General features: G+C 45.5%; 1 protein-coding gene across 2 annotated transcripts in view; it reads right to left on the bottom strand.

The window, feature by feature from the left end:
• Positions 1–13,767, bottom strand: part of DNAH8 (dynein axonemal heavy chain 8) — a gene marked incomplete at its 3' end in the record, with an annotated part of 214,111 nt that overhangs the window by 25,461 nt on the left and 174,883 nt on the right. For both annotated transcript variants that reach the window (XM_080938138.1, XM_080938139.1), the window contains exons 83-84: positions 12,293–12,394; positions 4,762–4,922 (exon numbers count right to left, since the gene is read on the bottom strand). In XM_080938138.1, coding sequence (XP_080794264.1) covers positions 4,762–4,922; positions 12,293–12,394 — 263 coding nt within the window. The remainder of the gene's footprint in view (positions 1–4,761; positions 4,923–12,292; positions 12,395–13,767) is intronic.

Raw genomic sequence — 13,767 nt, 5'->3', positions numbered from 1 at the left:
TGAGATATAGAATGACCCGTGTCTGGAGGCTCACGGGAGCTCCCTCAGCTCCCCTCCAGCCTTGCATCCCCTCTGGAAGCCAGCTCAGAGCTAGCTGTGCATACCCTCACTGGTCAGGTTCACAGGGGCCCTTGGGCGAGGATCCTGCTGGAGATGCTACATCAGCCTCTGCTATATCTCCCCCTTAAAATAATCACTTTCACAGTGGGTAGTTTTGTTCCCTTGTGAGGCTGTCTAAGAATAACCTTCAAAACTCGGGTGTTAGCCGAAGAGTTGACCAGCTTTGACTGACAGCAAGGCAAACCGCCCAGGTCCTTCCCTCTCCCATTTTATTAGACACGGGAAGCCCCTCCCTAGCATTTCAGGGCCGTACTGCTCGAATTTCCTTTGCTACGGTGTGATTTTCTGTTTGCAAAGATGCAAAAGGCAAGTGCCTCGTCAGCTGGCTCAGAGGGATAATTGCAAGTACCTCTACATGCATCAAAATCCCAGGGGCTCTCGGGGAAAACAGTCTCCCCAGATGCTTCGAGATGAAGCATGAAGACTCTTAATCCAGCGACTTCAGTCCTGAGTTACTTCTCGGAGATTTCCCTTCGGGACGAAGGTGTGAGGAGACACGATTTGGCTGCCGTAGCTTGGCGGTTTGGGGAGTTGGGAGTCACAGATAGCAAAAACATGCAAAACAATTCAAAGACAGCAATGCCTATAAAATAAAAATCAGCCACCTAATGAGGTATCAGTGCACGGTTATTTCCAGATCAGCACAAGAAATATCAATGAGCATAATTTAAAAAAAAAAATCATCTAAAACTCAAAAATTGCCAGTTAATTCCAGGAGGAACGTGTTTATGCTTGCCCTGCGGAGAAGCGAGTGGAAACATCGTAACGAGGCATTTGATAAATTTCGGAAGGTAGAAAAATATGCATAGCCCGCTAATGAGAAAAAGAGGCAAAATAAATAACTGCTTTTGACATCAAGATAGAGGAATTTGCGGAGTCTTTGGTACCTTATAAATCTAGATAATAAAATGTGAATACACTGTACGTTTTTATAGCCTCTGTCACCGAGATATCCAACCTCGTGGGAGAGATTTTACTTATTTTAAAGCATTTAATTCGGTGTGATCTCCCTCCGCCACCCAACCACCTTCGGAAGCTCTGCATTTTGAGACAAAGACCAAACAGGACCTGTGGTTCCCGTCTACAGATTTCTCTCCTTCGAGATTTATGGATGTGAACTTCAGAAGGCAGGTCCTCATAAACAGGGGGCAATCCTTCACCACAGCCCATGACACCCATGGGACTATGTAGGAGCAAGATTGCTGTTGAATGGCACAGTGGTTCCTCTGACTGGGAACATCCACGCCTGACTAAGCCACTGCTTTGTAGAGTCCTTGTCTTGGGGCTTCAACGGTCACCTCGACCTCCCCACCCCCAGCACCCAATGCGGCTCTAAGTTTCCCTCGTGAGCACTTTTATTCTTCAATCCTAACTTCCCAGGTCCAATATGGCTGTGTTGGATTATGCCATTTTACACAGCCCTGGAAGAACTGAGTCTTGCTGGGGTAAGAGAGAGAGAGAAAGGGTCATCGCTAGAAAATATGTCCCTTGTGGCTTACTGCCTCCTGGTGGCCACTAGGGAACAACAAGGGAGTGGGAAGCAGGAGCCTCTGAAAAATAGAACGTGACGAATTTTAAAAGTAGGATCATCTGGGGGTAGGATTCTAATTGCCAGATATTTCAGGGCCTAGAGGGAAAGAAGACTCAAATGCAAAACTGCCAGATACAGTGGGCTGGTCGCCTGGTGCGGCAGGTGAGGGGGGACTCAGGATGGGGGAACCCCAGGCAGAAACCAAATGGGAAGATGGGAACTTAGCCAGATCAGAGGAGCCAAGTGAGCAAGTCCCAGAAGCCAACAGGCATCTCCAGTGGAAAGAGTTGCCCATCAGTGGGAGAGACGTAAGGAAACATTAAAGACCTTGGCACAATTTCTGGAAGGTGCTAGCTTAGGCTTCCTATATGGAGCTGGCCAGATGGCTTCCCGCACCAGCTCTGCTACCCATGAGCAGCAGTGGATGGATATAAGCTACAGAAGATGGTTCTGGGCCTTGGCAATAGGCTCAAGGAATCCTGTCAGATCTGGTTTGCAGGACACGTATCTGAAGCACCAACTGGGCGGAGTGGGGTTAATCAAAAAGGGGCTTCGGGTATGTGCGCCAGTGTGGAGCCATCCACTGGTACATGGACAGCTTACCAGGGACCACATCCCTGAATCAAACAAACAAACAAACAACAACAACAACAACAACAACAAAAAGAGCCAGAATTGCTACTGGAGAAGACTGGACAAGTTATAGGTCAATAACACTTAGACATAAATAAGCTCACTCAAAATAAGAAAGATATCTGTGCGGGTTTCATTTCTGTTGCTACGACGAAACACCCTGGGCAGGAGCCACTTAAGGGAGGAATGGGCTAACGACCCCAGATCACAGTCTATCATTGGCCGGTACAGGCCGTGATATCCCGACCCTTGGGAGATGGAGGAAAAGGGATCTGAGTATTTGTGAGCCTACGGAGTAGGTTCAAGGTCAGCCGGAAATGAATGAAACCCTACCTTAAAAAAAAAAAAAAAAAGTTTTCTCAGTGCTGGGGATTGAAGCCAGAAATTTGTGCGTGCTAGGAAGGTATTTATGAGAACTGCCTCTCCAGCCCACACAGCAATATCTCTTATTACATAATTAAGAACTGCATGGAGTTTGTCCACTGCTTTTCTTCCCACCCAGGGGAGACCATCGCATTCTATGGATTGGCCCCACTGGTCAGACCCATCAGAGTCTAGGAGGACTCGGCATTGCTGGTTCAGCCAAACACAGTTTCCTGGACACGAAGGCACAGCAGTGAGAAGGGACATGGGTTCTGGATGCAACCGGATCTGCATTTTTAACTGGTAGCTGATAAATAAAAGCAGACCAGTAATAAAAGCAGAGTGTGCCTACGGCAGATACAAAAAAAAAAAAAAGTCAGCCAGGAGGTTTGGGTCTGAGGTGAGGCTTGAAAACGAACCAACATCTATACTTAGGGTGACTGACCCTGAAGCAGGGGCCGGAAGAGATAAAAGGTGAACCGCAGTGATACTTCAGGGTCGGGGTATGTTCCAGGAAGTCTGAGCACCTGAGCACGGAGTCCTGTGGTCTAAGCAACAGGAAGTTATGAAGAGCTAGTGCTGAGCTGGAGGGAGGGGTGGGGTGGTGGTGGACGCAGGACCAGAGGTCTGTGTTATAAGGACACCTTTGACCTTGACCCAAGGTGAGGCAGGTCCTCGGGAGGATTCTGAGCAGAGGACCTAAGGAGTCTAACACGCATTTTAATAGCCTTAGTCCAATTGAAACCACTTCCTGGCGCCCCATCTCTCAACATTTGTTCTTAAGCTGATCCCCCCCAGCGCGCTTTTTTTTTATAATTGTTTTACCCGCTAAGCATGCATTTCAGCTCACTGAACAGAGCCTCTCAGAGCAGCGGCCCAGAGGGGACAGCGAAGAGCTATTACGTTCTGTCGCAGGGTCTGTAAGGAGCATTAGCCATTCAAGGCTTGGGGCAGCTTCTCTCCAAGTGACAAGTGTCGTGGGCTAGAGTAGAGGGCACAGAGGAGATGGAGCCAGTGTGGGTGCGGTCTCATGTCAAGCACAGGGCATGCTTCGTCTGGGTCAGAAGACTAATACATATGCTTGTCTGTGAGAACCGAGTACCAGAACTGGGTAGTGCCCATGCATGATGGCAGTTATTAAAATTACAGCCATGGCTGAAGGACTGGGAGAGAGACAGGCACAGCCTTCCTCCTCGTGAGGAGTCTGGGGTTAACTGAGTCAGCAGATGGAACGGGGCGATCCTATTTGGTAGAGGGTTCTCCAAAGATAAGCTGCATCTAGAGGGCAGCTAGAAGGGGCTGAGAGTTGGTGGTGGGCATTTCTATGCCTTTGGGGGATCGGCGGCCTCACATGTATTTAAGGGGTATGTATGTGCCCATGAGGGGCTCATGGCCATAAGGTTGCAGGTAAGCAAGCATGAGTTGTCCCATCATAAGAGACAGGCCTCTACGTGCTTTGCCCTTGCAGACCCTGCTTGTGATATATGACATATCACATGTTAGAATATGTACTTAGATGCTTTTTAATTATGTGTGCACACGTGTGGGTAGGTGCCCATGAGCGCACCTGCCCAAGGAGGCCAGAAGAGGGTGTCAGATCATCTGCAGCTGGAGTTAAAGATGGTTGTGAGCCACCAGGCGTGGGCGCTGGGAACTGAACTTGGATCCTGTACAGGAGCAAGGGAGTGAGGGCTCTTAATGCCTGAGTCGCCTCTCTGCTCCCAAGCCGTGCCTCCTCAGTGGATATTTGGAGAAAGAGATGAGGAGCCAGGAGATGACTATCAGTGGAGAGCATCGATTAAAATAAAAACATAACTGGTTTTATGACAGGACAGAGAAGTAATCAAGGCATAAATTACAGCCTTTGTGTTGTCATAAATGCCAGGCCTTGGGGATTTAGGGAGTGGAGGGCAGGCAGAGTTGTCACAGAGTTGTAATTGGGAGACAGGAAGGAACACTATTTTTCACAGTAAAATGAAAAGGAAAGGAAAGGAGAGAGATTAAGGGGGGGGGGGAATGAAATGCATAGTCTTTGCCAGATGAGTTACAAATGACACCTTCAAATTAAAAGGAAAAAAGAAAGAAAGAAGAAAGAAGAAGTGCCAAGAACTTACGTGATGTCTGCATTAGGGTGGAGCCCAAAAACTTCCGGGTTATCTAGGGATGGCAGAGACTGGATGTACTCAAAATACTGGTCCAAGGTTTTGCACACGGGGATTTTATAGCCAGTGTAAAAACAGAATGAGGGCTCAAACATCTTCTCACTGAACCAGACCTGTGTGGAGGAAGGAAAATAAAAGAAAATTGATGAAAAGAACCAAGATTAGAAAGAGGGGCCTTATTTCCATTTTAATAAGGTTTCTTTCTTTCTTTCTTTTTTACTGTTGGCTTTGAAAGCATCTTAACAAAACTTATCAACGGAATAATTATCACATATAGGAAGAAAAGAGATAATCCACAAACGAGAGGCCGCATTGAAATCATTAAGCAGGGCTCTGGTCGGCACCTAAGACTAGATCCAGCCAAAGTGTGGAGGGTGGAACAGGGCTAGAGGTGGGCTCAGTGGTTGGACACTTGCTTGGATGCTGGAAGCCCTGGGTTCAATCCTCAGCACTGGTAAAGAAGGCGGTAGAGGGAGCTGGGGGATGGGATGTGGCCCAGTCCTTACACAGCCCACACAGAACCCTGGGTTCTATTGGTATTGCTTATGCCAGATGTGGCTGTGGATTCCTACAATCCCGACACTTGGGAGGTAGAGTCAGGAGGGGCAGAGGTTCAAGATCATACTGAACTACACAGTGTGTTCAAGTCAGGTCCCACAGGAGTAATTCCCTCGCCTTGGGTCCACCTGTAGGCATGAGGTCCCCTGAGCACCCTCACGACCCCACATCTCCCTGGGCAAGGCTTTTTTTGGGGGGAGGGGGTGTCTACAGTTTCACTCACAGATAGCACCAACAAGGCCAGGTAGCCACAGAAACTCCACAGCGCCTGCCCCCCCCCCCACCCAGGGCTTCCTTTGTTAATTAAGTTCTGTTCCTAGCCACAAGAAACAAATGTATCTGCTGCTCGTTGCTGTTAGCCTGAAGACACCTTTTTCTCATCCCATATGAATTGATTATCTGTAACAAAAAACGGAGAGAGGACAAATATACAGCTGGTGCGAACTGCCTTCTTTTGAAAAGGTCGGGGAAAGTTGTTGAATGCCTGGGCTGGTTTAAGGCCACAACTTTGGTGTCTAAAGGGGTGATTTTCCTAGTAGGGAGGGAAGTTGACAGGGCAGGGATGGAAGCAAGGTAGAGCAAAGGATGCAGGACCGTGCCTGCCCATTCAGTCCCCACTGTCCCTGGCAGCGTCCCTCCATCGCAGTCTGCAGCTCTTTTTAGATCCAGCCATTATTCTGAAATACCTTGTCCTGGTTTTTCTACGAGGCTCTGTTTGCTCCTCTATTCAATTCCTGTGTGTGTGTGGCACAGAGCTCAGAACCAGAACAGAACGTGAAGGAGAGAGACACACAGTCCTTTTGCCCAAGGAGCTTGTGACCCGGCAGAGGGACAAGCCAGTTATAAAACAATGACTCCACTATGAGGGGCACTGAGGTGAGAGCCAGGAGGACATAAAAATAAGCAAAGTGCACAGAAGGCTTAAGACAGCGGGGAAGGGGCTGGAGGGATGGCTCAGTGGTTAGGAGCACCGACTGCTCTTCCAGAGATTCTGAGTTTAATTCCCAGCAACCACATGGTGGCTCAAAACCATCTGTAATGGGATCTAATACCCTCTTCTGGTGTGTCAGCATCAGCATACTCATAGACACTAAATAAACGTACAAGTAAATAAGAAAAAAAAAGACAAAAGGAAAGATAGCCAGGTATATGTCAGGTAAGGACTTATCAAGGAAAAAGGGCTTTATTCCTCCTTTTTCTTTTTTCTTTCGGACGGAAGTCTGCAAGGAGATGATTGACTATTGATTGATTGATTTTTATGTATTTTATTTATTTACTTATTTGTTTATTTGTTTGCTTATTGGGTCAGGCACACTTGGCTTGAGAGGCCATGCCAGCAGAAACAGAGTAACAGACACCAAAGTGTGAGGTGGGGCTAACAGACACTTTGAAACCTAGAATAAATATCGTACTGTGGGAGGGAGAAGGAAGAGAAAGCGAAGAGGGTCCCGTGACGGATGACTGGGTGTGGGGTGCTGAGTAAAGTTTAATCTAAGAGTAGAGGAGCAATTTCAAGTTATTAGAGAAGATGGTGTGGTGTTTTTATAGCCATCGTGAAGACAAACGAGCTGTTTAGTGGTGTGGGTGGCTTAAGGTGCAGGAACATATCCCAGGATGGGAGCTTCGGGTCCACAGCATATTTGTTACCAAACAAATGACAGCACCAAGTAGCCCGATGGCACATTTAGGCTCAGAAGCAAAATGAGACTCAGCCCTGTAGTTCCCCACAACTTTATTTATATTTGTCCAAGTATGTGGATTAGACACACCCAGATCCCTGACGTTCGCCAGGCGCAGAGACTATAATAAAATACGGAACACCGGCTCTGTGTGGAATTAGTCTATTAGTCTCTTTTTGGGGTTGTTATGATGAAATAAATACCCTGACCAAAAAAAGCAATTTAGGGAAGAAGGGGTTTGCTTTGGCTTAAAATCCCAGATGGAGAGAGTCCATGATCATGAATAGTGGAGAAGGCATTGTAGTGGGAACATGGGATTAGTATGGTCATCAGGAAGCAGAGAGAGAGCATACTTCATACACAGCAAGCAGAAGGAGGGAGCAGGAAGACAGAGACAGACAACAGGAAGTGGGGCCGGGCTGTAAACTCTCAAAGTTCACCCCCAGTGACATACTTCCTCTAGCAAAGTTGCATCTTTCTAAAGGTTTCATAACCAAACAACATCACTTCTTGAGAACCAAGTGTCCAAATCCATGAGCCTGTGGAGACATTCCTTGTTCAAGCCATTTAGGCAGGTGCAAAGGAAAGCAACTGCAACCATCAGGGTGCAGAATTACCAGAGACTGTAAAACCAGCGGGACATCGGTGGAACCTTTAAAGAGTACGGCTCAGCAGTTAAGAGCACTAACGGCTCTTCCAGAGGTCCTAAGTTCAATTCCCACATGCACATACATTGGTCAGTGGTGAGTAACTTTCAGTCTTAGCACAGAGGGGTCTAAACATCTAAGATGGAATCCAACGGGGTTGAGTTTTACTGACTCAAACAAATCAGTAGCCTTCCTCTACTCAAAGAATAAACATGCTGAGAAAGAAATTAGAGGAAAAACACCCTTCACAATAGACACAAACAATATCAAATACCTTGGTGTGACCCTAAATAAGCAAGTGAAAGATCTGTATGACAAGAACTTCAAATCCCTGAAGAAGGAAATTGAAGAAGATCTCAGAAGATGGAAAGGTCTCCCATGCTCATGGATTGAAAGGATCAACATTGTAAAAATGGCCATCTTACCAAAAGCAATCTACAGATTCAATGCAATCCCCATCAAAATTCCAACTTAATTCTTCATAGAGTTAGAAAGAGCAATTTGTAAATTCATTTGGAATAACAAAAAATCTAGAATAATGAAAACTATTCTCAACAATAAAAGAACTTCTGTGGAAATCACCATCTCTGACCTCAAACTATATTACAAATTAATCGTGATAAAAACCACATTGTATTGGTACAGAGACAGGCAGGTAGATCAATGGGACAGAACTGAAGACTCAGAAATGAACCCACACTCCTATGATTACTTGATATTTGACAAAGGAGCTAAAAGCATTCAATGGAAAAAGGACAGCCTCTTTAACAAATGGTGTTGGTTCAACTGGCAGTCAGCATGCAGAAGAATGCAAATCGATCCTTTCTTATCTCCTTGTACAAAGCTCAAGTGCAAGTAGATCAAAGACCTCCACATAAAACCAGGTACACTGAAACTATTAGAAGAGAAAGTGAGGAAGAACTTAGAACACACAGGTACAGGGGAAATTTTCCTGAACAGAACACCCATGGCTTATGCTCTAAGATCAAGAATCAACAAATGGGACCTCATGAAATTGCAAAGTTTCTGTAAGGCTAAGGACATTGTCAAGAAGACAAAACAGCAACCAACAGATTGGGAAATATCCAATATATACAAAGAACTCAAGAAATTAGACTCCAGAGAATCAAGTAATCATATTTTTTAAAAATGGGGTACACAGCTAAACAAAGAATTCTCAACTGAGGAATATCGAAAGGCCAAGAATCACCTAAAGAAATGCTCAACATTCCTAGTCATCAGGAAAAATGCAAATCAAAACAATCCTACGATTCCATTGTACACCAGTCAGAATGTCTAAGATCAAAAACTCAGGTGACAGCAGATGCTGGTGAGGATGTGCAGAAAGAGGAATACTCCTCCATTGTTGGTGGGATTACAAGCTGGTACGACTACTCTGGATATCAGTCTGGCGGTTCCTCAGAAAATTGGACATAGTACCTGAAGACCCAACTATTCCACTCCTGGGCATATACCCAAAAGTCGGTCCAGCAAATAACAAGAACACATGCTCCACCTTGTTCATAGCAACCTTATTTATATAATAGCCAGAAGCTGGAAAGAACCCAGATGTCTTTCAACAGAGGAATGGATACAGAAATTGTATATTTACACAATGGAATACTACTCAGTTATTAGAAACAATGACTTTATGAAATTTCTAGGCAAATGGATGGAACTAGAAACTATCATCCTGAGTGAGGTAACACAGTCACAAAAGAACACATAGCATGCACTCACTGATAAGCAGATACTAGCCCTCCAAAAGCTCTGAATACCCAAGAAACAATTCACAGACCCTGGGAAGCTCAAAAGAAGGAAGACCAGAATGTGGAGACCTCATTCCTTCTTAGAAGGGAGAACAAAACACTCACAGAAGGAAATACAAGGTCAAATAGAGGAGCAGGGATTGAAGAAAAGATCAATCAGACACTGCCTCACCTGGGGATCCACACCATATGCAGCCACCAAACCCAAGCACTATTGCTGATGCCAAGAAGTGCTTACTGTCAGACACCAGATATGGATGCCTCCTCAGAAGCTTTGCCAGAGTCATACAGATATAGCTGAGGATGCTTACAGCTAAACATCAGACTGAACACAGGGACCCCAATGAAGGTGCTAAGAGAAAGAACTGAAGGAGCTGAGAGGGTTTGCAACCTCATAGGAAGAACAATATTATCAACCAACTAATCCCTCCCATGGACTGAAACACCAACCACTGAGCACACATGAAGAGACCCATGGCTCCAGTTGCATATGTAGCAGAGGACAGCATTGTCTGACATCAATGGGAGAAGAGACCTTTGGTCCAGTGAAGGTGTATTTTCTTAGTGTAGGGAAACAACAAGGTGCTGAGGTGGAGAGGGTGGTTGGGAGAGGGCGCACTTTCATGGAAACAAGTGGAGGGGGAGGGGGAGCGAATGGGGGGAGGGATAACATTTGAAATGAAAATACAGAGAGTATCTAATAAAATTATTATTGTTTTTTTTTAAAAAAGTCAATCTACAAAATAAGATCCAGAACAGCCAAGCTTAGGTAGTGAAGGAGTTAAAAAAAGAGGAAGCTAGTGATGATGTAAGAACAAGGGGGGGGCATGTTCCAGCTCCTGCAAGCAGCAGAACTTGGCAGTTTTGGCCTTGTGTCTCTGGCTTTATATTCAAGAAGATGGATGTGTGTGTGTGTGTGTGTGTGTGTGTGTGTGTGTGTACATATATATGAAGAGAGAGGGAGGGGAGGCAGAGAGGGGAGGGAAAAGAGAGGGGAAGAGGAGAGGAAGAGAGGAAAGAGAGAGGAAAACAGGCTGAAAAATCCATGAAGAGCAAGCCAGGAAGCAGCACTCCTCCATGGCTTCTGTGTCAGCTTCTGCCTCTGTTTCTGCCCTAATTGCACTCACTGATAACAATGTTGTGGAACTAAAAGCTAAAATAAATCCTTCTTTATCCAGTAAAAAGAAAGAAAGAAAAAGAAAGAAAGAAAGAAAGGAAGGAAGGAAGGAAGGAAGGAAGAAAGAAAGAAAGAAAGAAAGAAAGAAAGAAAGAAAGAAAGAAAGAAAGAAAGAAAGAAATGTTCTGGCATCTGTTTTGCTGGATTAGTATCTCCAAGCTGACCTCAGGGAGGTCTGTCTCTAATTAATTTCCCGAGCACTGGTGTTTCTACCTTTATACACCCTTGTCAATAATTGCTATTTTCCATGTGCAGCTTAACAGAAAAGTTAAAAAACAAACAAAAACCAGGTATCTGGTTGACCTCCAGTTTGCCAAACTATTCCAGCAGTTTGTATGTTTTGCTGTGATTGTTCTCTCTCTCTCTCTCTCTCTCTCTCTCTCTCTCTCTCTCTCTCTCTCTCTCTGTGTGTGTGTGTGTGTGTGTGTGTGTGTGTGTCTGTGTGTCTCTGTGTGTGTGTCTCTCTCTGTCTCTGTGTGTCTCTTTCTCTGTGTCTCTCTCCTCACACTGTATATCATGATTACAGCTTCCCTTCCTTCTATTCCTCCCAGTTCCCCACCTTCCCTCCCCTCCAGATCCACCCCCTTTCTGACTCTCTTTAGAAAAGAACAGGCTCCAAAGAGATAGCTTTGCTGCAGTTTTAATTAAGTTATGCCAAAAAAGAAATGGAGGAGGAGGAGCAGGAAGAGGAGAGAAAGAAAGGCAGGAAGGAGGAAGAGCAGACAGAGAAATTTTTCGGAAGCAGAATTGCTGACAGAATCCCTAATGTAAAGAATTTAATAATTATAAATTCTTCACCTATCTGATTTTTTTCCCACGTAGGTGAATGCAGCGCATTGTTTCCTTAACATGCAAAGAGATTTAAAGGGAGTTTGTGTCCAGTGGGGGTTGATTTACGTTATCCTTCATGGTAAAGTCATCATTGCTAGTGAATAATACCCTGTAGAAAATATCTACTCACAGGCTCTGCGTGGAGTTTATTGGGGAAAGAGGAGGAAACCTTAGTATCCCACCCACCATCTGTAGTTTATTCTAATAGAAAGGGGAGAACACTGCAGTTACAGGTCATGCTTTGTCTTACACTCAAGAAGAAGAGGCACAGAGAGATGGCCAGTGTTTTCCTGACAGGCTCCAGGGAACTGAGGACATGACCTAAGGGCAGTGAGGAGACGGGCAATCAGAACCCTCGCCCTCTGGGATGGCTGGCGGCTAGTTTATTATTGGCTGTGAGGGCACCATGGGAGAGAAAAGGGATTCCTGGCTAGCTCTGTTTATAAGCATCCCTCCTTTGTCATCTCCCAGCCTTGCCATGTCCACTGTAAACAAAAAGCATTCCTTAGACGAGGAGATGGTTCAGGGGTAAAGCACACTTCTTGCTCCTGCAGAGGACTGGAGTCTGGTTCCTAACACACACACACACACACACACACACACACACACACACACACACCTCTATAACTCCAGCTCCAAGGTATCTAACATCCTCTTCTGGCCTCCACAGGTACCCACACTCACACACACATAGCCACACACACACACACACACACACACACACACACACACGTAATTAAAAACAAAGTGCCTATTTCTCTTATAACAGAAAGCACAATGAAATAACATCTTCACTCATTTTCCTCCCCCAAACTGACTTACCCGGGCAAAGCAGTTAAGCAGCCGTTTGTCGAAGTCGTCTGTCACTCTGCCACCGTATTGCACTTCTCCGATCATGTACCGAACAGTACTCCACGACACGCCCTGCATTAGAAACAAGGTGGGGTCTCCATGGGGGAAAGTTCTGGAAAAGGAAATGCCAGCTGGGCTGTTATCCCAGTTAGCATTAGCTGTCCACCTGACCCAGGTTGGAAGCACCTGAGGAGGTTGGTTGGTGGGCATTTCTGTGAGGGACCACTATAGGGGGCGCTATTCCCTATGCTGTATAAGGAAGCCAGTTAAACGGGAGCTTGTGGATGAGCCAGCAAGCAGAGTTCTTCCATGGGCCTACTCCCAGACTCCTGCCCGGACTTCCCTCAGTGAGGAACAGTGACTTGGAAGTGTGAGGCAGGTAATCTTTCCTCCCTAAGTTGCTTTCAGAAAGAGTGTTTTATCACAGCAGCTAGATGAAACTCAGATAGCTTCATGAAAAATCAGTCTTTATCTCATAGGAAAAACTCGCTACCACGAGGCCAGAGAAGCTCCGGTTTGTTTGCCAAAAAAACTCTACAATGTTAGGTGTTAGTGGGTAAGTTGGCTGTGGGTCGTGTCAAAAAAAGAAAGAAAGAAAAACAGACCAGGACAGTATTTTTCTCCGAGTGATTGTAATCACCTGTAATTCTCATTACAATAAATGTCACACTGTTTTAGAGGGGGTGGGAAATGAACTAAGGGGAGCTTTAATGTTCTTTCCTGGCAATAGATTTCTGCAGATTCGGTAGGAGAGCAAACAGAAAAGTATTTATTCCCATGACTTTCCCACAAAGCAATCCTGACTTTCCCATAATGCAATCACACACACACACACACACACACACACACACACACACACACACACACTCACTCACTAGGCAAACTAATAAACAGATGTAATAACTTAAAAGAAAAGAAATGCCTTCACGTTTGAGAATGTATTTCAGGAATATAGCACTTGTTGACCACATGTGAAGCCCTGGATTCAATCTCTAACACTACATGAACACACACACACACACACACACACACACACACACACACACTTGATGCTCTTGCAGAAGATGAGGTTTGGATGCCAGTACCCACAAGGTAGCTCAACCATCTGTAATCCCAGGTCCCCAAGATCTGACATCCTCTTCTGGCTTCCATGGGTACTGCACACACATGGTACACTACATAGGTACACATATGCAGAAATAAGTATATAGAAAACAGAAATTTTTTTTTTAAATGGCGAAAAATGGGACTTTTGAGAGAGAGAGAGAGAGAGAGAGAGAGAGAGAGAGAGAGAGAGAGAAGGGGGGGGGGAGAGATGTCTTATTGGCTACCAGACACTGTCTCTCTTTTAGGGAATGGAAGATCAAAGAAGGTAGCCCGGCCTGACTTTATCTCTCTTCTCACAGGCCCTGTGGTACCCAGGGGTGGAACTAGGGGTGTGGTTG

This window comes from Micromys minutus (genome assembly GCF_963924665.1).
Source record: "Micromys minutus genome assembly, chromosome: 25".
Classification (NCBI taxonomy): domain Eukaryota; kingdom Metazoa; phylum Chordata; class Mammalia; order Rodentia; family Muridae; genus Micromys; species Micromys minutus.
Note: the sequence above shows the minus strand (reverse complement) of the source record. Positions and strands in the feature narration are given on the sequence as shown.